Source organism: Rhinoraja longicauda, chromosome 6 (assembly GCF_053455715.1).
Source record: "Rhinoraja longicauda isolate Sanriku21f chromosome 6, sRhiLon1.1, whole genome shotgun sequence".
In the NCBI taxonomy this organism is placed as follows: domain Eukaryota; kingdom Metazoa; phylum Chordata; class Chondrichthyes; order Rajiformes; family Arhynchobatidae; genus Rhinoraja; species Rhinoraja longicauda.
Window position 1 is genome coordinate 81,828,349 of NC_135958.1, and position 23,563 is coordinate 81,851,911.

The 23,563-nt window shown below is 60.0% G+C and overlaps 1 protein-coding gene across 1 annotated transcript in view; it reads right to left on the minus strand.

Annotated features, from left to right (window-relative positions):
• Window positions 1-23,563, minus strand: part of LOC144594761 (ras-associating and dilute domain-containing protein-like) — a 57,852-nt gene that overhangs the window by 2,222 nt on the left and 32,067 nt on the right. The window contains 1 exon segment of the mRNA XM_078401605.1: window positions 8,655-8,761. Coding sequence (XP_078257731.1) covers window positions 8,655-8,761 — 107 coding nt within the window.

Here is a 23,563-nt window from a genome sequence, read left to right on the forward strand (position 1 = left end):
TTCCACGCTGTATCACTCTTTAACTCGAGTTCCAGCCAAGGCACCCTCTCTCCATAGATCAGGCCCTGTCGCCCCGGCAACATCCTCACTCTCTGTACCTGCTCCAACCTGAGTATTTCTGCCCTTCTGATATTTTCACTTTAGAAATTCCTTTCACATTTTTCCATTTCCTATCACAATTAGACCATAGACAAGAGGTGCGGGAGGAGGCCATTCGGCCCTTCGAGCCAGCACCGCCATTCACTGTGATTATGGCTGATCATCCACAATCGGTCCCTGTTCCTGCCTTCTCCCCATTTCCCTTAACTCCGCTACCATTAAGAGCTGTAACTAACTCTTGAAAGCATCCAGAGAATCGGCCTCCACTGCCTTCTGACGCAGAGAATTCCATAGATTCACAACCCTGGGTTGTATCCGTCTCTCAGGCCACAATTGCACCTGTTGGAGAATATTCAGTGAAATCTGCCAGTGGCTGTAAGCTGGTTCCGGGGCGTTCAGAGGTCTGCACCCCCTGCACCCCCAGCACCCTTCCCCACCACCCCCCCCCCCCCAGCACCCCTCCCATCCCCCCCAGCACCCCTCCCCATCCCCCCCAGCACCCCTCCCCACCCCCCCAGCACCCCTCCCCACCCCCCCAGCACCCCTCCCCACCCCCCCAGCACCCCTCCCCACCCCCCCCAGCACCCCTCCCCACCCCCCCCAGCACCCCTCCCCATCCCCCCAGCACCCCTCCCCATCCCCCCCAGCACCCCTCCCAACACCCCCAGCACCCATCCCCCCAGCACCCCTCCCCACCCCCCCTCCCCCGCCCCCCCCCCACAGCACCCCCCTCCCCCAGCACCCCTCCCCACCCCCCCAGCACTCCTCCCCCCACCTTCCCCCGCCCCCAGCCCCCCCCACAGCACCCCTCTCCCCCAGCACCCCTCCCCACCCCCCCAGCACCCCACCCTCCCCCGCCCCCAGCACCCCCCTCCCCCAGCACCCCCCCCCCCAGCACCCCTACCCCTCCCCCTCCCACCCAGTACCCTCCCCCCCAGCTCCCCACCCCCCCAGCACCCCTCCCCACCCCCCCCCCACAGCACCCCCCTCCCCCAGCACCCCCCCAGCTCCCCACCCCCCCCGCAGCTCCCCACCCCCGCAGCACCCCTCCCCACCCCCCCAGCATCCCTCCCCCCCAGCACCCCTCCCCACCCCCACCCCCCCAGCATCCCTCCCAACCCCCCCGCACCCCCCCTCAGCACCCCTCCCCACCCCCCCAGCACCCCTCCCCACCCCCCCCAGCACCCCTCCCCACCCCCCCCAGCACCCCTCCCCATCCCCCCCAGCACCCCTCCCCATCCCCCCCAGCATCCCTCCCAACCCCCCCAGCACCCATCCCCCCAGCACCCCTCCCCACCCCCCCCCACCCCCCCAGCACCCCTCCCCACCCCCCCCCCACCCCCCCAGCACCCCTCCCCCCACCTTCCCCCGCCCCCAGCCCCCCCCACAGCACCCCTCTCCCCCAGCACCCCTCCCCACCCCCCCAGTACCCCTCCCCCCCAGCACCCCACCCTCCCCCGCCCCCAGCACCCCCCTCCCCCAGCACCCCCGCCAGCACCCCTACCCCTCCCCCTCCCACCCAGTACCCCCTCCCCCCCAGCTCCCCACCCCCCCAGCACCCCTCCCCGCCCCCCCCCACAGCACCCCCTCCCCCAGCACCCCCCGACACCCCCCCAGCTCCCCACCCCCCCCCCGCAGCTCCCCACCCCCGCAGCACCCCTCCCCCTCCCCACCCCCCCAGCATCCCTCCCCCCCAGCACCCCTCCCCACCCCCACCCCCCCAGCATCCCTCCCAACCCCCCCGCACCCCCCCTCAGCACCCCTCCCCCTCCCCCCAGTACCCCTCCCCCCAGCACCCCTCCCCACCCAGTACCCCTCCCCCCCCAGCTCCCGTCCCCCCCCCAGCTCCCCCCCCCCCCCCCCAGCCTAGCCGAGCCTGCCGCTGTCGCCAATTCCTGCCGGGAGAGTGCGGCCGAGGGCGGGGGGCGCTGACCCAGAGTAGAGGGTGAGAGGGCCGGGCCGGGCCGGGCTGGGCCGGGGTTAGTCTACAGCCGGCAACCGGCGGTGAGCAGCGCCTCGCTGCAGGTTCCAAAGTGCCGGAGCCGGGGGAGGGAGTGTGGACGACCCGGGCCGGGCTGGGCCGGTGGTGACACGGAGCCGCTCCGTAACGTGGAGCATCGGGCAGATGTTTCCTGGATGGACAGATTGCTTCGTTTCCTCGCTCCCACCGTTGGCCAGCGGGTTGTTTCTGGAATGGTCGAGTGTTGGGTGACGAGGATGACGTTAACTCCGTCTCCCTCCTTCTCCACCGCCACTGCCCGACCCGCTGTGTGTTTCCAGCAGCGGCCCAAACATCCGCGCCGCCCGCCGGCAAACCCACGTCTATGTACCCCGTCTCCCCGCCCAAACCCCCCACTCGCCCGCACTCGTGGAGCGCGATGCCCGGTGCAAATCCGGAGACCCCGGCCCGGGTGGGTGGGCTTGGGCTGGAAGGGCGGGTTAGCGGGGAGGGGTCGGGGGTGGGGCCGGGAGGGGAGGGGAGGGGAGGGGAGGGCGGGTTAGCGGGGAGGGGTCGTGTGTGGGGCCGGGAGGGGAGGGCGGGTTAGCGGGGTCCTGTCCCGGGTTCAGTCGCCTCGGTGTGTGGAAGGAACTGCAGATGCAGGTTTACACCGATGATAGACACAAAATGCTGGAGTAACTCGGCGGGACTGGCAGCATCTGTGGAGGGGAGGGATGGGTTGTGTTGGAGGGAACCACAGATGCAGGTTGACACCAACCATTCCTTCTCCACAGACGCTGCCCGACCCGCTGTTACTCCAGCACGTTGTGCCCATCGTAGGCACCTGGCTCGCTGCCAGGTGGCAACCTGCTGCCGGTTTTGTTGCTCTGCTCCGTCTCTGCCACACGGCTGGGGATGGGATGGGATGGGATGGGATGGGCCACAATCCCGCCTCGCCATTTCCCGGATGACTGAAAACTAGGCGAAAGGTAGTTGGCCTCATTAGGGATAGATATAGAGTGAAACTGCTCGTGTACTGCCCCGTCAGACATGCGGAGAGCAGCGCCACCTCACGCTGAATGCACAGTGCAAGGACATCCACAATATAAAGTGCACAGTGAGGAAGAATTCAACGTTGAAGTGTAAATCTCCGGGAAGCAGAACAGTAAGGTGTCTGCTTGTCTTTGACGGCTGAGGCATTGACGACGAGGAGGGTCATTCTAGAACTGTACTACACCAGTTAGCTGCCAGCCACTGCACTACAAGGAGGGCGAGCAGACCAAAGAGTGGCGGAGAGGGTTTATCACCAGTAGCTGGGCCACACTGTTATAGTTCTGAGGAGTTTTGTTTATTGTCACGTGTACCGAGGTACAGTGAAAAGCTTTTGTTGCGTGCTGTCAGTCAGCCGAAAAACAACACATGATTACAATCGAGCCGTTCACAGTCTACAGATACAAGATAAAGGGAATAACGCGAATAATGTTTAGTGGAAGATAAGGTCTGATTAAAGATAGTCCAAGGGTCTCCAATGAGGTAGATAGTATCTCAGGACTACTCTCTCTTGTTGTTCATCCTTCGGGTTGGAAGATGACCATGACTTCACTTTCAGTTGGAGGATTGGTGACTGTGGGTCCGGAAGTGACTCGAGTCATTGAAAGTAAGCATGCAGGTGCAGCAGGCAGTGAAGAAAGCGAATGGTATGTTGGCATTCATAGCGAGGGGATTTGAGTATAGGAGCAGGGAGGTTCTGCTGCAGTTGTACAGGGCATTGGTGAGACCACACCTGGAGTATTGCGTACAGTTTTGGTCTCCTAATCTGAGGAAAGACATTCTTGCCATAGAGGGAGTACAGAGAAGGTTCACCAGATTGATCCCTGGGATGGCAGGACTTTCATATGAAGAAAGACTGGATAGACTCGGCTTGTACTCGCTGGAATTTAGAAGATTGAGGGGGGATCTTATAGAAACGTACAAAATTCTTAAGGGGTTGGACAGGCTAGATGCAGGAAGATTGTTCCCGATGTTGGGGAAGTCCAGAACAAGGGGTCACAGTTTAAGGATAAGGGGGAAGTCTTTTAGGACCGAGATGAGAAAGTTTTTTTTCACACAGAGAGTGGTGAATCTGTGGAATTCTCTGCCACAGAAGGTAGTTGAGGCCAGTTCATTGGCTATATTTAAGAGGGAGTTAGATGTGGCCCTTGTGGCTAAAGGGATCAGGGGGTATGGAGAGAAGGCAGGTACGGGATACTGAGTTGGATGATCAGCCATGATCATATTGAATGGTGGTGCATGCTCGAAGGGCCGAATGGCCTACTCCTGCACGTATTTTCTATGTGAGGCCGGATTGGTGACTGTGGGCCCGGAAGGCAAGCCCACATGTGGGACACAAGTGGATGGGTGCTGCAGTGGAAGTGGAGGTAGCCCGGGCCTTGTGCGCGGTGCGTTTCCTCTGGGCCTCTGCAGTGCGTCTGTTCTCTGCTGCACGGGCTCCTGTGGTGAGCTCGCTACGCCAGGTTGGACGGTCCAGAGCAAGAGACTCCCAAGTGCTGAGGCTGATGTCCAAGTCTTTGAGGGACACTTTGAGGCAGTCCTTAAACCGTTTCTTCTGTCCTACTGAGCGCTTGCCCTGACACAGTTCTCCATTCAGAAGCTGTTTTGGCAGTCGACTCTCGGGCATTCTGACGACATGGCCTGCCCATCTGGCTTGGGCTTTCCATAGGAGGGTGTGGATGCTGGGGATTCCGGCCCGTTCCAAGACCTCTGTGTCGGGAATTTTGTCCTGCCACCTGATGTGAAGGAGTCTGCGTAGGCAGCTCAAGTGGAAGTGGTTGAGCTGTTTGGCATGTCTGCTGTAGACAGTCCAGGTCTCACTGGCATAGAGAAGAGTGGTGAGTACCACTGCACGCTAGACCTTCAGCTTGGTGGTAAGGCCGAGTCCTCTCCGCTCCCAAACATTCCCACGGAGTCGCCCAAAGGCAGCGCTGGCCTTGGCAATCCTGTTGTTGACCTCAGCGTCAATGTTCACCACTGGCGAGAGTGTACTACCCAGATAGGTAAAGCTGTCGACTGCCTGTAGATTCTGCCCCTTCACCGTGATGTGTGGTTCCTGGTAGGGCATTCCAGGCATGGGCTGGTACATAACTTCAGACTTTTTGGTGCTAATGGAGAGACCAAAGTTGTCCCAGGCCTGTGAGAAGCAGTCCATTTCATGCTGCATCTTCTGCTCTGTGCTGGCGTTGAGGGTGCAGTCATGAGCAAACAAGAAATCTCTGATGATGGTCTCCTTCACCTTTGTAATAGCTTGCAGGCGCCTGAGGTTGAACAGCCTGCTGTCAGTCCTGTACCTGATGTGTATTCCATCCTGGCAGTTAGGGAAGGCATCGGTCAGCATGGCAGAGAAGACCATGCTGAAGAGTGTAGGGGCAAGAACACCTTGCTTCACGCCATTTGTCACTGGAAAGGCAAATGTCTGTAGTTGTAGGATGGCTCAGTTGCCTGATCACAGCTGAGGAGAGGTCGAGCATGTTGGTGCTTTCAGACGCTAAAGGGGGCCTTAGCTGAGATGCATGAAAATCATGGGGAGTGCGGAGAGATTGTAGAGGAAGGGTCAGTTTCCCTGGAATGCCGGTGCAAGCTCATATTTAATAGGATTCGAGGGGAGTTGAGGAAAGGATGGGTCTGTTGTTCTGCAGACTCTTCGCCATGTTTAAGATCACAAGACCAAAACCACTGGCCATTAGACTAAGATCATCGGTGTAACATTTGGAGTAACCCTATTTTGGCTGGCATAAGGCAAGTAGGTTAAATGACCCACCTCCATCATAAGAAAACCAGAGGGATGATCCAAAGTGTCGATGCCAAGTCTCTGCAAGAACCGTTCCATATTTACTTGTCCTACTTGCTAATCACTGCCTCACCTACATCCACCTATCACTTGCCAGGCGTTGCCCCTCTTCCTCGTCTCTTTTCTACCTTTCTCCCCCCTACCCATCAGCCCGAATCAAAGCATCGTCTGTCTGTCCATTCTCTCCATGGATGCTGCCTGACTTGCTGAGTTTGTGCAGCAGTTAGTGTTTTGCTCAAGACTGCAGCATCTGCAGTTTGTTGTGTGTGTCTGGAGTTTGCACTGTCTCCCTGTGAGTCTGGGCATTTCCTCCGCGTGCTCTGGTTTTCTGCAGGCGTGCAGGTTGCTTAGCCAATTGTCCACTGTAATTTGCCCCTCATGTAGGGGGATGAAGGGAGAATTAGGAGGGAATTGATGGATGTGTGAAGAGAATAGGCTGGTGGGAATGTGTGGAATAAGTTTGGTGGGATGCTTCATGATGCTAATCTGCTGAATGACCCCTTTCTATCTGTGAGGAAATAAACAGGAGATGTCACATGTCGTTGTTCTTCATTGTTACAAAAATGCTTCTTTGCTTCTTTTTCATTATCAATGCTTTTTTCTAAGAAGATTGAAGAGTGGTTTGCCGCTGAATACTGCATTGCACTTCTATAGTAGAGAGCATCAATGGTAACTCAAACACCCAGGAATGAAGAAGCCTGCCAAGAGTGGGCTTCGAAGAGGCAGAGAAACTTCTGAACATTTCCAAAAATGATTCAACACATGTGTTTGTCCTTTGTCAGTGCTCCTGATCCTGGTGTATCAGCATTATTGTGTAGGAAGATAAACACAAACAGCTGGAGTAACTCAGCGGGACAGGCATCATTTCTGGAGAGAAGGAATGGGGGACGTTTCGCGTGGAGATCCTTCTTCAGTTTGCCTGGCCCGCTGAGCTACTCCAGCTTTTTGAGTCTACCTTCAAATTATTGTAATCCCCTCTATCGCCACACGGTGGCTCTCACGCCTCCAGGTTGTCCACACACACACCTGTCCTGATCGCACACATTGAATTAGTCACAGCACGGTAACAGGCCCTTCTGCCCAACTTGTCCATGCCAACCAAGATGCCCCGTCTATACTAGTCCCACCTGCCCACCTTTGGCCCATATCCATCTAAACCTTTCCTATCCGTGTACCTAGCCAAATATCTTTTAGATGTTGTGATAGTCCCTGCCTCAACTACCTCCTCTGGCAGCTCGTTCCATACACCCACCACTCTCTGTGGAAAAACTACCCCTCAGGTTCCTATTAAATCTTGTACCTCCACCTTAAACCCATGTCCTCTTGTTTTTGATTTCCCAGCCCCGGCTAAAAGACTCTCGTTCACCCTGTCTCTTCCCTCGTGGTTGTGTTGTATTCAGCAGCACAGTTGTTGAACCCAGATTTCCATTCAGGAGTTGGAGATGGCAGCCTGCAGGGGCCGCGGTCAGGTGTGTGTGGTGGGGGGGAGGTGTGGGGGGGGGGGGTGCTCCCCCTGGGCCCTTGCACTGGGTGCAGCGTGGGATGCCGAGCTGCAGACACTAATAGTTGTGATGATGTCCCAATGCTACACAGCTGGGCACAATGCTCTCCTTCCCCTCACATCCCCGTCTATCATTGACTTTAATCATCTATCATTGCCACAGGCGACCGTGGAGACCAAGTCAGTTGATATTTTTAAGGCAGAGATGGATAGATTCTTGATTAGTACGAGTGTCAGAGGTTATGGGGAGGAGGCAGGAGAATGGGGTGAGGAGGGAGAGATAGTGTGGTAGCTGGGTCCAAGGTGAGTGGGCCACTGATCTGAGTGTGTTCTTCGTCCGGCAGGATGCCGAGCCACCTGAGGCTGGCCGATCTGGAGACGTGGCTGTGTAACCCCCCCCCCCCCCCCCCCCCCCCACACACACACACACACACGCACCTCTCCCCCCTCGTAGGTGGTCTCCCCTCCTGAGGCGGCGGTCTCGGACCCTCCAGTCCGGTAAATCTCTGTACCTGCTCCAGCTTGTTTATGGGCGGCAGGAAGGGAAGGCATCAGTTTGGGAAGAGGGTCTGGGTTGGTGGAGGTGGGTCATGGAGGGAGGGACGACAGGGGCCGGGGAAGGTGAAGGGAAGGAGGGGAGCAGCAGAGGCCAGCAGGCAGGTTGGTCTCAATCTTTAAGGCAAGAAAGATAGGCACAAAAAGCAGGAGTAACTCAGCGGGACAGGCAGCATCTCTGGAGCGAAGAAATGGATGATGTTTCGGATCGAGACCCTTCAGACCATGGGACCTCCTTGTTACATCTGGGGGTGGAGGAGGTAGGGGAGGGGAGGGGGACGCTGGTCAGGGGAAGGTGGGAGAGAGTGGGGTAGGGGCAGGCGGCAGGGGGCAGGGGGCGGTGCAGGGTCGGGTGGAAGAGTGGGATTCAGGGCTAGTGGAATATGGGTTAGAGCAGGAATAGCGGGAGATGGAGGGATAGTGGGATACAAGACAGGGTGGGAGCAGTGGTATATAGGATGGCAATAACAGGGACTGGGGGGAATTAAAGTGGGAGGAAACCCTGTGGTGAACAGGGCCCGACCCAAGTAGCAACGAGAGCCTGGTTGTGAGCTGTAGATTGTGTGATGGCCTGGTACACTCTGTGTCTGCTCTGTGTTGATGCTGATCAATGCAAAGCAATGTTTTTTTAATATGAAATGTAATTCATCTGATGTTGATAAAGTTCCTTTTGTTCATGCGCTCGCTGTGCTGCGCAGGCAGGCTGGCTGGCTTACAATCGGCTGCCGTTATCTGTCCTGATATCAGTGCCTTGCTGAGTCTCACTGACTGCCTGCGGTGTCAGTTCACCCGCGAATGATGTGATCCAGGTAGCACAGCACACCTAACACGGCCCATGGAGCTGGCCCTCTAAAAATTGCAGTTATAGAGTCATAGAGGCATACAGCATGGAAACAGGCCCTTCGCCCCAACTTGCCAAAACCGGCCAATGCGTTCCAGCTACACTGGGCCCACCTGCCCAACTTGCCCACACCAGCCAACATGCCCCAGCTACACTAGTCCCACCTGCCCAACTTGCCCACACCAGCCAACATGCCCCAGCTACACTAGTCTCACCTGTCCAACTTGCCCACACCAGCCAACATGCCCCAGCTACACTAGTCCCACCTGCCCAACTTGCCCACACCGGCCAACATGCCCCAGCTACACTGGGCCCACCTGCCCAACTTGCCCACACCGGCCAACACGTTCCAGCTACACTGGGCCCACCTGCCCAACTTGCCCACACCAGCCAACATGCCCCAGCTACACTAGTCCCACCTGCCCAACTTGCCCACACCAGCCAACATGCCCCAGCTACACTAGTCCCACCTGTCCAACTTGCCCACACCGGCCAACATGCCCCAGCTACACTAGTCCCACCTACCTGTCTTTGGTCAATATCCCTCCAAACCTGTCCTGTCTATGTACCTGTCGAACTGTTTCTTAAATGTTGGGATAGTCCCAGCCTCAACTACATCCTCTGGCAGCTTGTTCCATACACCCACATGCCTTTGTGTGAAAAAGTTACCCCTTGGATTCCTATTAAATCTTTTCCCCTTCACCTTGAACCAAGGGCCGCAACGTGGTACAGGTAGAGGTCAGCTACACTAGTCTTAAATCTAGTGGTGTGTTCTTTCAAATTCTGCTTGGCGGGAGAGGGGAGAGAAGGACTGTGGTTTGAATGGTCCATTAATATGTTGGCTGCTTTGCCGAGGCAGCGTGAAGTGTAGATGGACTGGATGGGGGTGGCTGGTTTGTGTCACGGACGGCCTGCGACTTTAGACTTGACCAGAGTGATTGCCATTGCGAGCTGAGATGCATCGCTTACCTTCCGCAGAACTGGACGTTTCCTTTGACTTCTGAGCAAGTAGAAGGTTGGTTGCTTTCTTCGCCGTAGTTTGGACGGAGTAGGACCAGGACACATTGTTGGTGATAATTATATCAGCCTCCCAACTCGGACTAAACCAATCCACGTCTGACCTCCTCTGAATTACACACCAACCTACATTTAGCACTGGTATTAGCAAACAAAATCACACAGGACACACCCCTGGGGCTGGGGGTTGGTGCTGTGGTTGGGGCTGGGGGCTGGGGCTGGGGCTGGGGCTGGGGCTGGGGGCTGGGGCTGGGGCTGAGGCTGGGGGTTGGGGCTGGGGCTGGGGCTGGGGCTGGGGGTTGGGGCTGAGGCTGGGGCTGGGGCTGGGGGTTGGGGCTGAGGCTGGGGGTTGGGGCTGGGGCTGGGGCTGAGGCTGGGGGTAGGGGCTGGGTTGGGGCTGGGGGTTGGGGCTGGGGCTGGGGGTTGGGGCTGGGGCTGAGGCTGGGGGTTGGTGCTGGGGTTGGGGCTGGGGCTGGGGCTGGGGCTGGGGCTGGGGCTGGGGCTGGGGGCTGGGGCTGGGGCTGGGGGCTGGGGCTGGGGCTGAGGCTGGGGGTTGGTGCTGGGGTTGGGGCAGGGGCTGGAGCTGGGGCTGGGGCTGGGGGCTGGGGCTGAGGCTGGGGGTTGGGGCTGGGGCTGGGGGTTGGGGCTGGGGCTGAGGCTGGGGGTTGGGGCTGGGGCTGGGGGCTGGGGCTGGGGGTTGGGGCTGGGGGCTGGGGCTGAGGCTGGGGGTTGGGGCTGGGGCTGGGGCTGGGGCTGGGGCTGGGGCTGGGGGCTGGGGCTGAGGCTGGGGGTTGGGGCTGGGGCTGGGGGCTGGGGTTGGGGCTGGGGCTGGGGGCTGGGGCTGGGGGTTGGGGCTGGGGCTGGGGCTGGGGGTTGGGGCTGGGGCTGAGGCTGGGGGTTGGGGCTGGGGCTGGGGCTGGGGGTTGGGGCTGGGGGTTGGGGCTGGGGCTGGGGGTTGGGGCTGGGGGTTGGGGCTGGGGGTTGGGGCTGGGGCTGGGGCTGAGGCTGGGGGTTGGGGCTGGGGCTGGGGGCTGGGGTTTGGGGCTGGGGCTGGGGCTGGGGGTTGGGGGCTGGGGCTGAGGCTGGGGGTTGGGGCTGGGGTTGGGGCTGGGGCTGGGGCTGGGGGTTGGTGCTGGGGGTTGGGGCTGGGGCTGGGGGTTGGGGCTAGGGCTGGGGCTGGGGCTGAGGCTGGGGTTGGGGCTGGGGCTGGGGCTGAGGCTGGGGTTGGGGCTGGGGTTGGGGCTGGGGCTGGGGCTGGGGTTGGGGCTGGGGCTAGGGTTGGGGGTGGGGCTGGGAGCCGCTCCGTGACAGTGTGGCTGGGAGGAGCTCGGCTCCGGTTGCATTTTCTGCACAGCGTTTCAATTTCTGCCACCGAGCAAACCAGAGTCAGAGCGGATCTGCCCATCGACGCCACAGACGTTGCTTCTTTAACGAGGAGGTGTTGGTCACAGCTCCAAGCGGACTCGCACACCACGTTCACCGCCGGAGACACTGCCTGACCCCAGGCTGGCAGCGACTCGATGGAAATGTATCCCCACATTCTCCACTTGAGCTGTTCCTACCCTCCATCTCTCTTCCCCAATCCACCCCTTGTATTTATCTACTGCCTTCTCACGTCTCCATCTATCCCGAACCCTTGCTCGCCCTCTCTCTCCATCCCTCCACATCCTAGTTCTCCGACCAGTCTGACTGACCTCCTGATATTGTGTGCTTCGGCCCCAAACCTAACAATCATCTATTCTACATTTTCCTTAATCCGCGTCACCTTTGATCTCTCGTTTTCACACCGTACCTCCCATATCTCTCGTTTCCCTCTACTCCGATTCTCAGTCTGAAGAAGGATCTCGACCCGAAAAGTCACCCATTCCTTTTTTCTAGAGATGCTGCCTGTCCCGCCGAGATACTCCAGCATTTTGTGTCTATCTTCAGTGTAAACCAGCATCTGCAGTTCCTTCCTGCACATTTCTCTGGCCTCTGTCTTCCTCCCTCAGCTCTGCCCCCTCCATTCTCTTCTCCTTTCTCCCCAACTTCTTTTCTTTTCTTCCCCATCTCTCAGTTCCATTTCTGCATCCCTGTTGCCTGCTTTTCTCTCTCTCCTCCTGACTGTGGCCTTCTCTTCATCTGACTCTTCCCCCTGCCCTGCCCTTGTCTTCAGTTCATTCACACCAGTCTCCTCTGCCTCTGCCTTGCCCCCCTTGTGTGTGAGTGGAAGTGATGGTGCTGGAGGAGGTTCAGTCATTCGTGTGTCGCGGTGTGAGGAGGAGGAGGAGGCGTGGATCGTACATGAAGGGGTCGTGGAGGGGCCAGAGTTACACGCTGAACCAGCCCAGGTACAATGAAACTGCCCCTAACTCAGCGCCCACATCTACCCAGCAATGAAGCTGCCCCCTAACCCAGCGGCCACATCTGTCCAGGTACAATTAAACTGCCCCTAACTCAGCGCCCACATCTGCCCAGCCATGAAACTGGCCCCTACCTCAGCGCCCACATCTGTCCAGGTACAATGAAACTGGCCCCTACCTCAGCGCCCACATCTGCCCAGCCATGAAGCTGCCCCCTACCTCAGCGCCCACATCTGCCCAGCCATGAAATTGGCCCCTACCTCAGCGCCCACATCTGCCCAGCCATGAAGCTGCCCCCTACCTCAGCGCCCACATCTGCCCAGGTACAATGAAACTGCCCCTAACTCAGCGCCCACATCTGCCCAGGTACAGTGAAACTGCCCCTACCTCAGCGCCCACATCTGCCCAGCCATGAAGCTGCCCCATAACCCAGCGCCCACATCTGCCCAGGTACAATGAAACTGACCTAACTCAGCGCCCACATCTGCCCAGACAGGCTGTGGTCTTTTGGAAACTGGGTCTACGCTTTGCTGCTGGGACGTTGGATGATCATTATCAGCTAAGTTTAACTCTGCTGGCCTGTTAAATTATTTCCTGTGTGTTTTATTTGCTGCTTACTCCAATACTCCATCTTAAGAAATGTTAGAATAATAAAACATTTAATAATATACAACTACGTAACAGGGATGATTTGGTTTTCATGAAGAGACAATGTCTCGCTACAGTGGAGAGGGCAGACAGTGGAGAGGGCAGACAGTGGAGAGGGGGCAGACAGTGGAGAGGGCAGACAGTGGAGAGGGCAGACAGTGGAGAGGGGGCAGACAGTGGAGAGGGGGCAGACAGTGGAGAGGGGACAGACAGTGGAGAGGGGGCAGACAGTGGAGAGGGGGCAGACAGTGGAGAGGGGGCAGACAGTGGAGAGGGGACAGACAGTGGAGAGGGGGCAGACAGTGGAGAGGGGGCAGACAGTGGAGAGAGGGCAGACAGTGGAGAGAGGGCAGACAGTGGAGAGGGGGCAGACAGTGGAGAGGGGGCAGACAGTGGAGAGGGGCAGACAGTGGAGAGGGGGCAGACAGTGGAGAGGGGGCAGACAGTGGAGAGGGGGCAGACAGTGGAGAGAGGGCAGACAGTGGAGAGAGGGCAGACAGTGGAGAGGGGGCAGACAGTGGAGAGGGGGCAGACAGTGGAGAGGGGGCAGACAGTGGAGAGAGGGCAGACAGTGGAGAGGGGGCAGACAGTGGAGAGGGGGCAGACAGTGGAGAGGGGGCAGACAGTGGAGAGAGGGCAGACAGTGGAGAGAGGGCAGACAGTGGAGAGGGGGCAGAGAGTGGAGAGGGGGCAGACAGTGGAGAGAGGGCAGACAGTGGAGAGAGGGCAGAGAGTGGAGAGGGAAGACAGTGGAGAGAGGGTAGACAGTGGAGAGAGGGCAGACAGTGGAGAGGGGGCAGACAGTGGAGAGGGGGCAGACAGTGGAGAGGGGGCAGACAGTGGAGAGGGGGCAGACAGTGGAGAGGGGGCAGACAGTGGAGAGGGGGCAGACAGTGGAGAGAGGACAGACAGTGGAGAGAGGGCAGACAGTGGAGAGAGCAGACAGTGGAGAGAGGACAGACAGTGGAGAGGGCAGACAGTGGAGAGGGCAGACAGTGGAGAGGGCAGACAGTGGAGAGGGCAGACAGTGGAGAGGGCAGACAGTGGAGAGGGGGCAGACAGTGGAGAGGGGGCAGACAGTGGAGAGGGCAGACAGTGGAGAGGGCAGACAGTGGAGAGGGCAGACAGTGGAGAGGGCAGACAGTGGAGAGGGCAGACAGTGTAGAGGGCAGACAGTGTAGAGGGCAGACAGTGGAGAGGGCAGACAGTGGAGAGGGCAGACAGTGGAGAGGGCAGACAGTGGAGAGGGGGCAGGCAGTGGAGAGGGCAGACAGTGGAGAGGGCAGACAGTGGAGAGGGCAGACAGTGGAGAGGGCAGACAGTGGAGAGGGCAGACAGTGGAGAGGGCAGACAGTGGAGAGGGCAGACAGTGGAGAGGGCAGACAGTGGAGAGGGCAGACAGTGGAGAGGGCAGACAATGGAGAGGGCAGACAGTGGAGAGGGCAGACAGTGGAGAGGGCAGACAGTGGCGAGGGCAGACAGTGGAGAGGGCAGACAGTGGAGAGGGCAGACAGTGGAGAGGGCAGACAGTGGAGAGGGCAGACAGTGGAGAGGGGCAGACAGTGGAGAGGGCAGACAGTGGAGAGGGCAGACAGTGGAGAGGGCAGACAGTGGAGAGGGGGCAGACAGTGGAGAGGGCAGACAGTGGAGAGGGCAGACAGTGGAGAGGGCAGACAGTGGAGAGGGCAGACAGTGGAGAGTGCAGACAGTGGAGAGGGCAGACAGTGGAGAGGGCAGACAGTGGAGAGGGCAGACAGTGGAGAGGGGGCAGACAGTGGAGAGGGCAGACAGTGGAGAGGGAGCAGACAGTGGAGAGGGCAGACAGTGGAGAGGGCAGACAGTGGAGAGGGCAGACAGTGGAGAGGGCAGACAGTGGAGAGGGCAGACAGTTGAGAGGGCAGACAGTGGAGAGGGGGCAGACAGTGGAGAGGGCAGACAGTGGAGAGGGCAGACAGTGGAGAGGGCAGACAGTGGAGAGGGCAGACAGTGGAGAGGGCAGACAGTGGAGAGGGCAGACGGTGGAGAGGGCAGACGGTGGAGAGGGGGCAGACAGTGGAGAGGGGGCAGACAGTGGAGAGGGCAGACAGTGGAGAGGGGGCAGACAGTGGAGAGGGCAGACAGTGGAGAGGGGGCAGACAGTGGAGAGGGGGCAGACAGTGGAGAGGGCAGACAGTGGAGAGGGCAGACAGTGGAGAGGGCAGACGGTGGAGAGGGCAGACAGTGGAGAGGGCAGACAGTGGAGAGGGCAGACAGTGGAGAGGGCAGACAGTGGAGAGGGCAGACAGTGGAGAGGGCAGACAGTGGAGAGGGCAGACAGTGGAGAGGGGGCAGACAGTGGAGAGGGCAGACAGTAGAGAGGGCAGACAGTGGAGAGAGGGCAGACAGTGGAGAGGGCAGACAGTGGAGAGGGCAGACAGTGGAGAGGGGGCAGACAGTGGAGAGGGGGCAGACAGTGGAGAGGGCAGACAGTGGAGAGGGGGCAGACAGTGGAGAGGGGGCAGACAGTGGAGAGGGCAGACAGTGGAGAGGGCAGACAGTGGAGAGGGCAGACGGTGGAGAGGGCAGACAGTGGAGAGGGCAGACAGTGGAGAGGGCAGACAGTGGAGAGGGCAGACAGTGGAGAGGGCAGACAGTGGAGAGGGCAGACAGTGGAGAGGGCAGACAGTGGAGAGGGGGCAGACAGTGGAGAGGGCAGACAGTAGAGAGGGCAGACAGTGGAGAGAGGGCAGACAGTGGAGATGGCAGACAGTGGAGAGGGCAGACAGTGGAGAGGGGGCAGACAGTGGAGAGGGGGCAGACAGTGGAGAGGGCAGACAGTGGAGAGGGCAGACAGTGGAGAGGGCAGACAGTGGGGAGGGCAGACAGTGGAGGGGGCAGACAGTGGGGAGGGCAGACAGTGGAGAGGGCAGACAGTGGAGAGGGCAGACAGTGGAGAGGGGGCAGACAGTGGAGAGGGGGCAGACAGTGGAGAGGGCAGACAGTGGAGAGGGCAGACAGTGGGGAGGGCAGACAGTGGAGAGGGCAGACAGTGGGGAGGGCAGACAGTGGAGAGGGCAGACAGTGGAGAGGGCAGACAGTGGAGAGGGGGCAGACAGTGGAGAGGGGGCAGACAGTGGAGAGGGCAGACAGATCCAGGGAACAAAGGGAGAGCCCACCGCAGGATGGGCTCCTCTGATGTCGCGAGTCAAAGAACAGAAGGGTCTCCACCCGAAACGTCACCTATCCACGTTCTCCACAGATGCTGCCTGACCCGCTGAGTTACTCCAGCACTTTGTGAAACGTCACCTATCCATGTTCCCCACAGATGCTGCCTGACCCACTGAGTTACTCCAGCTGTTTGTGTCTATTCTCATTCTGATGTAAACGCGAACGAGAGTTGCCCAAAGATGTTCATTCAAGTATTGAGGCACTAAACCTGCTGTTTCCAGAAGCAGCAGCTGCTGTTCCTCGTCTGTGTGACGGGGATGTTGCAACTGTGTTGGAGGCCACTGTCGGAGAGCAAGAGTGGGATTGGGCTGGAGAACGGGAACTGGAAAGTCATGGTCACGCTTGTGGTGTGAACTCCTCAGATTGCTCTCCCATTCTATGTTTGGTTTCTGCAGTGGAACCACATTGCGAGCCGTGACAGCGGTGAAGGAGATGCAAGGTGAGCAAGTGGGTCACTGTGTCACCTGGAAAGAGCGTTTGTGTCCCTAACCCTAACCCTAACCCTAACCCTAACGCACGGTCAATGGCAAAGTGCCGAGAGAATGGGAGCAGACCAGCGTCACAACGGGGAGATTCCCATTGAGATGCTGCGTGGAGACGAGGAGAGGCCGTGCCTGGGGCTGGAACGCCACCGTGGGCTCTGGGCATTGTGAAGGACGATCCTCGACTGGTTCAACACAGGCTGCTGAGGCAGAGGGTGGGGGTGAGGGTGGGGGTGAGGGTGAGGGTGGGGTGGGGGTGGGGGTGCGGGTGGGGGTGAGGGTGAGGGTGGGGGTGAGGGTGAGGGTGGGGGTGAGGGTGAGGGTGAGGGTGGGGGTGAGGTGAGGGTGGGGTTGTGGGGGTGAGGGTGGGGGTGGGGGTGGGGGTGGGGGTGAGGGTGAGAGTGAGGGTGAGGGTGGGGGTGGGGTGGGGGTGAGGGTGAGGGTGGGGGTGAGGGTGAGGGTGGGGGTGAGGGTGGGGGTGGGGGTGAGGGTGAGAGTGAGGGTGAGGGTGAGGGTGGGGGTGAGGGTGAGGGTGAGGGTGAGGGTGAGGGTGGGGGTGGGGGTGAGGGTGAGGGTGAGGGTGGGGGTGAGGATGAGGGTGAGGGTGGGGGTGAGGGTGGGGGTGAGGGTGGGGGTGGGGGTGAGGGTGAGGGTGAGGGTGAGGGTGAGGGTGAGGGTGAGGGTGGGGGTGGGGTGGGGGTGGGGGTGAGGGTGGGGGTGGGGGTGAGGGTGAGGGTGGGGGTGGGGGTGGGGGTGGGGGTGGGGGTGGGGGTGGGGGTGGGGGTGTGGGTGAGGGTGGGGGTGAGGGTGGGGGTGGGGGTGGGGGGGTGGGTGAGGGTGGGGGTGGGGGTGGGGGTGGGGGTGAGGGTGAGGGTGAGGGTGGGGGTGGGGGTGGGGGTGAGGGTGAGGGTGGGGGTGAGGGTGGGGGTGGGGGTGAGGGTGGGGGTGGGGGTGGGGGGTGGGTGAGGGTGGGGGTGAGGGTGTGGGTGAGGGTGGGGGTGAGGGTGAGGGTGGGGGTGGGGGTGAGGGTGGTGGTGGGGACGAGCCCGGCAGCGGCGCTAAACCACATCCCACCCATTCCATGGTCATCGTGACTTACATTTGAAATTAAACACCAGGTTATAAGTGAATGTAAAACGGGTTCGGTGGGATGTGAACACCCGTCTTTCGATTATTAACACAATAATCCGACTGCTGTGTCTGCAGATTAGCCGCAGATATTGTCCGGTAACTTTAACGTGGCTTTTGCCTTCTCCAGTGTGGTAGTTCAGTGAAAGCCCCTGGCAGACACTGAATGTGGCGGCGCGGTAGAGTTGCTGCCTCACAGCGCCGGAGACCGGGGTTCGATCCTGACTACAGGCGCTGTCTGTACGGAGTTTGTACGTTCTCCCCGTGACCTGCGTGGGTTTTCTCCGAGATCTTCGGTTTCCTCCCACACTATTTGCGCGCTCGCCACAGAAACACATTTTACAACCGCTCCTCGCTCTGAAATCTCCACTCCGCAGCAGCAGTTGGTCTTTAGAGGGCCGTTACTCTCCACCTCTTTGATGTCCCTCGGACTATCCTTCATCGCACTTTGCTGCCTTAACCTTGCACTAAACGTTATGTATCTGTGCGCTGAAAATGGATCGATTGTTTGTTGTCTTTCTGCTGACTGGGCAGCACGCAACACTGTACCTCAGGACACGTGACAACAGACTAAACTGCACTGGTACAGGAGGCAAAGAGAGACCTGGCCCTTCCTCATGTAAAGGCCAGCCGGGTGACCCTAGGTCACACCGTGATCCTCAGGGTTCAGGGACAGCAACTACAGAGTGGGTTTACTGGCTGCTAGCATGGGTAGGATGGCCGAGTGACCTCCTGGCAGCTGGTGCAGGTCAGTAGTGCAGCTGGGGAGCTGGCAGCGTGCGGGTTGGTTGTGGGTGACAGGGAGAGGGCCCAGTGTGGCACTAAGGCTGGGCCTGGCCAAGGAGGGCGGGCAGGTGGTCGTGGATGGGCCAGGGGGTGAGGCCACTCTCGGAGACTAATGGTTTTCCATCTTCTATCCCACAGTGAGTGTAACGAGAGGGGCCCAGCGCGGTGCACGGTCTCCCTACACTCGGCCCCACAGCCCGGGGCCCCCAACAAGAACCGCCTGGGGAGGTGGAGACGGCGTCCTTGGGGCCCGATCATCAACACAGGTACAGAGCGTACACCCCCACCCTGTAACCCCCCCCGTATAACCCCCCCACCCTGTAACCCCCCCCCCGTAACCCCCCACACTGTAACCCCCCCACCCTGTAACCCCCCCACCCTGTAACCCCCCCCCACCCTGTAACCCCCCACCCTGTAACCCCCCACCCCTGTAACCCCCCACCCTGTAACCCCCACCCTGTAACCCCCACCCTGTAACCCCCCCCCCCACCCTGTAACCCCCCCTGTAACCCCCCCCCACCCTGTAACCCCTCCAACCCTGTAACCCCCCACCCTGTAACCCCCCCACCCTGTAACCCCCCCACCCTCTAACCCCCACTCTATAACCCCCCCTGTAACCCCCCCACACTGTAACCCCCCCCACCTGTAACCCCCCACCCTGTAACCCCCCACCCTGTAACCCCCCCACCCTGTAACCCCCCACCCTGTAACCCCCCTGCAAGCCCCCCCACCCTGTAACCCCCCAACCTGTAACCCCCCACCCTGTAACCCCCCACCCTGTAACCCCCCCCACCCTGTAACCCCCCCCCACCCTGAAACCCCCCCACCCTGTAACCCCCCCCCACCCTGTAACCCCCCCACCCTCTAACCCCCACTCTATAACCCCCCCCCCTGTAAACCACACCCTGTAACCCCCCCTGTAAAACCCCCCACCCTGTAACACCCCACCCTGTAACCCCCCCCTGTAACCCCCCCACCCTGTAACCCCCACCCAGTAACACCCCCCCTGTAACCCCCCCCACCCTGTAACCCCCACCCTGTAACCCCCCACCCTGTAACCCCCCCTGTAACCCCCCACCCTGTAACCCCCCCACCCTGTAACCCCCCCCACCCTGTAACCCCCACCCTGTAATCCCCCCCCACCCTGTAACCCCCCCACCCTGTAAACCCCCCCCACCCTGTAACCCCCCCAACCTGTAACCCCCACCCTATAACCCCCCACCCTATAACCCCCCCACCCTATAACACCCCCTGTAACCCCCCACCCTGTAACCCCCCCTGTAACCCCACCCTGTAACCCCCCCCACCCTGTAACCCCCACCCTATAACCCCCCACCATATAACCCCCCACCCTGTAACCCCCTCACCCTGTAACCCCCCACCCTGTAACCCCCACCTGTAACCCCCCCACCCTGTAACCCCCCCTGTAACCCCCCCCACCCTATAACCCCCCCTGTAATCCCCCCCACCCTATAACCCCCCACACTGTAACCCCCCCACCCTGTAACCCCCCACACTATAACCCCCACCTTGTAACCCCCTCCTGTAACCCCCCACCCTGTAACCCCCCCACCCTGTAACCCCCCACCCTGTAACCCACCCACCCTGTAACCCCCCCACCCTGTAACCCCTCCACCCTGTAACCCCCCCCACCCAGAACCCCCCACCCAGTAAACCCCACACCCTGTAACCCCCCCCACCCTGTAACCCCCCCACCCTATAACCCCCCACCCTGTAACCCCCTCCTGTAACCCCCCCCACCCTGTAACCCCCCCACCCTGTAACCCCCCACCCTGTAACCCCGCCACCCTGTAACCCCCCCACCCTGTAACCCCCACACCCAGTAACCCCCTCACCCTGTAACCCCCCCCACCCTGTAACCCCACCACCCTATAACCCCCCACCCTGTAACACCCCTGTAACCCCCCACCCTATAACCCCCCACCCTGTAACCCCCCACCCTATAACCCCCCTGTAACCCCCCCAGTAACCCCCCACCCTATAACCCCCCACACTGTAACCCCCCACACTATAACCCCCACCCTGTAACCCCCTCCTGTAACCCCCCCATCCTGTAACCCCCCCACCCTGTAACCCCCCCACCCTGTAACCCCCCACCCTGTAACCCCCCCCACCCTGTAACCCCCCACCCTGTAACCCCCCACCCTGTAACCCCCCCACCCTATAACCCCCACCCAGTAACCCCCTCACCCTGTAACCCCCCCACCCTGTAACCCCACACCCTGTAACCCCCCCACCCTGTAACCCCCCCACCCTGTAAACCCCCCACCCTGTAACCCCCCCCACCCTATAACCCCCCACCCAGTAACCCCCTCACCCTGTAACCCCCCCCACCCATGTAACCCCCCCCACCCTATAACCCCCACCCTGTAACCCCTCCTGTAACCCCCCCACCCTGTAACCCCCCCCACCCTGTAACCCCCCACCCTGTAACCCCCCCCACCCTGTAACCCCCCCACCCTGTAACCCCCCCCCCACCCTGTAACCCCCCCACCCAGTAACCCCTCACCCTGTAAAACCCCCCCCCCCACCCTGTAACCCCCCCACCCTATAACCCCCCACCCTGTAACCCCCCTGTAACCCCCCACCCTATAACCCCCCACCCTGTAACCCCCCACCCTATAACCCCCCCTGTAACCCCCCCCTGTAACCCCCCCACCCTATAACCCCCCACACTGTAACCCCCCCACCCTGTAACCCCCCACACTATAACCCCCACCCCTGTAACCCCCTCCTGTAACCCCCCCACCCTGTAACCCCCCCACCCTGTAACCCCCCACCCTGTAACCCCCCCCCCCCACCTGTAACCCCCCACCCTGTAACACCCCCAACCCTGTAACCCCCCCACCCTATAACCCCCCACCCAGTAACCCCCTCACCCTGTAACCCCCCACCCTATAACCCCCCCCCTGTAACCCCCCACCCTATAACCCCCCTGTAACCCCCCCCACCCTATACCCCCCACCCTGTAACCCCCCCTGTAACCCCCCCACCCTATAACCCCCCCTGTAACCCCCCCACCCTATAACCCCCCCCTGTAACCCCCCCACCCTATAACCCCCCCTGTAACCCCCCCACCCTATAACCCCGCCCTGTAACCCCCCCACCCTATAACCCCCCTGTAACCCCCCCAACCTATAGCCCCCCCCCTGTAACCCCCCCACCCTATAACCCCCCACCCTGTAACCCCCCCACCCTGTAGCCCCCCCACCCTGTAACCCCCCCCACCCTGTAACCCCCCACCCTGTAACCCCCCCACCCTGTAACCCCCCCCACCCTGTAACCCCCCCACCCTGTAACCCCCCACCCTGTAACCCCCCACCCTGTAACCCCCCACCCTGTAAACCCCCCACCCTGTAACCCCCACCCTGTAACCCCCCACCCTGTAACCCCCCCACACTGTAACCCCCCCACCCTGTAACCCCCCACCCTGTAACCCCCCCCACCCTGTAACACCCCCACCCTGTAACCCCCCCCCACCCTGTAACCGCCCCCCCCCACCCTGTAACCCCCCCAACCTGTAACCCCCCCACCCTGTAACCCCCCCACCCTGTAACCCCCCCCACCCTGTAACCCCCCCCACCCTGTAACCCCCCCCACCCTGTAACCCCCCCCCACCCTGTAACCCCCCCCACCCTGTAACCCCCCCACCCTGTAACCCCACGCTGTAACCCCCACCCTATAACCCCCCACCCTGTAACCCCCCCCCCAATGACCCCCCCCCCCCCAATGACACACAATGTTGGAGTAGCTCAACGGGACCTGATTTGTTCTGGCCACACGGACACACGGACACACGGACACACGGACACACGGACACAAGGGATGAGTAATGTCGTTGCGGGTCGGAGCCTTTGGTCCAACAAGCCGGTGCACTCAGCTACCCATTGATGTTGCCTTGCCGGACAAAACTGCCACTCTCTACCGTCGAGAGAGATGACACAAGAGTTAGTGCCGAATGCAAATGTCAGCCCAGTACTGCCGGGACAAAACACAACAACAGGGGGCAACCTGGAAACTGAACATGCTGGAGCTGCAGAGAAGGACAGAGGGGGGGGGAGAGAGAGCAGAGAGAGAGCGGAGATAGAGAGGGGAGAGAGAAGGGAGAGGGGGAGAGGGAGGGAAGAGAGAGGAGAGAGGGAGGGGAGAGGGCGGGGAGAGAGCGGAATGAGGAAGGAGAGACAATAAACAATAGACAATAGGTGCAGGAGGAGGCCATTCGGCCCTCTCGAGCCAGCACCGCCATTCAATGTGATCATGGCTGATCGTTCTCAATCAGTACCCCGTTCCTGCCTTCTCCCCATACCCCCTGACTCCGCTATCCTTAAGAGCTCTATCCAGCTCTCTCTTGAACACATTCAGAGAATTGGCCTCCACTGCCCTCTGAGGCAGAGAATTCCACAGATTTACAACTCTCTGACTGAAAAAGTTTTTCCTTATCTCCGTTCTAAATGGCCTACCCCTTATTCTTAAACGTGGCCCCTGATTCTGGACTCTCCCAACATTGGAAACATGTTTCCTGCCTCTAACGTGTCCAACCCCTTGATAATAAAATTTATATGTTTCGATAAGATCCTCTCTCATCCTTCTAAATTCCAGTTTATACAAGCCTAGTCGCTCCAGTCTTTCAACATACGACAGTCCCGCCATTCCGGAATTAACCTAGTAAACCTACGCTGCACGCCCTCAATAGCAAGAATATCCTTCCTCAAATTTGGAGACCAAAACTGCACACAGTACTCCAGGTGCGGTCTCACTAGGGCCCTGTACAACTGCAGAAGGACCTCTTTGCTCCTATACTCAACTCCTCTTGTTATGAAGGCCAACATTCCATTGGCTTTCTCTTCACTGCCTGCTGTACCTGCATGCTTCCTTTCAGTGACTGATGCACTAGGACACCCAGATCTCGTTGTACGTCCCCTTTTCCTAACTTGACACCATTCAGATAATAATCTGCCTTCCTATTCTTACCACCAAAGTGGATAACCTCCACACTTATCCACGTTAAACTGCATCTGCCATGCATCCGCCCGCTCACACAACCTGTTCAAGTCACCCTGCAACCTCATAGCATCTTCCTTACAGTTTACACTGCCACCCAGCTTTGTATCATCTGCAAATTTGCTAATGGTACTTTTAATCCCTTCATCCAA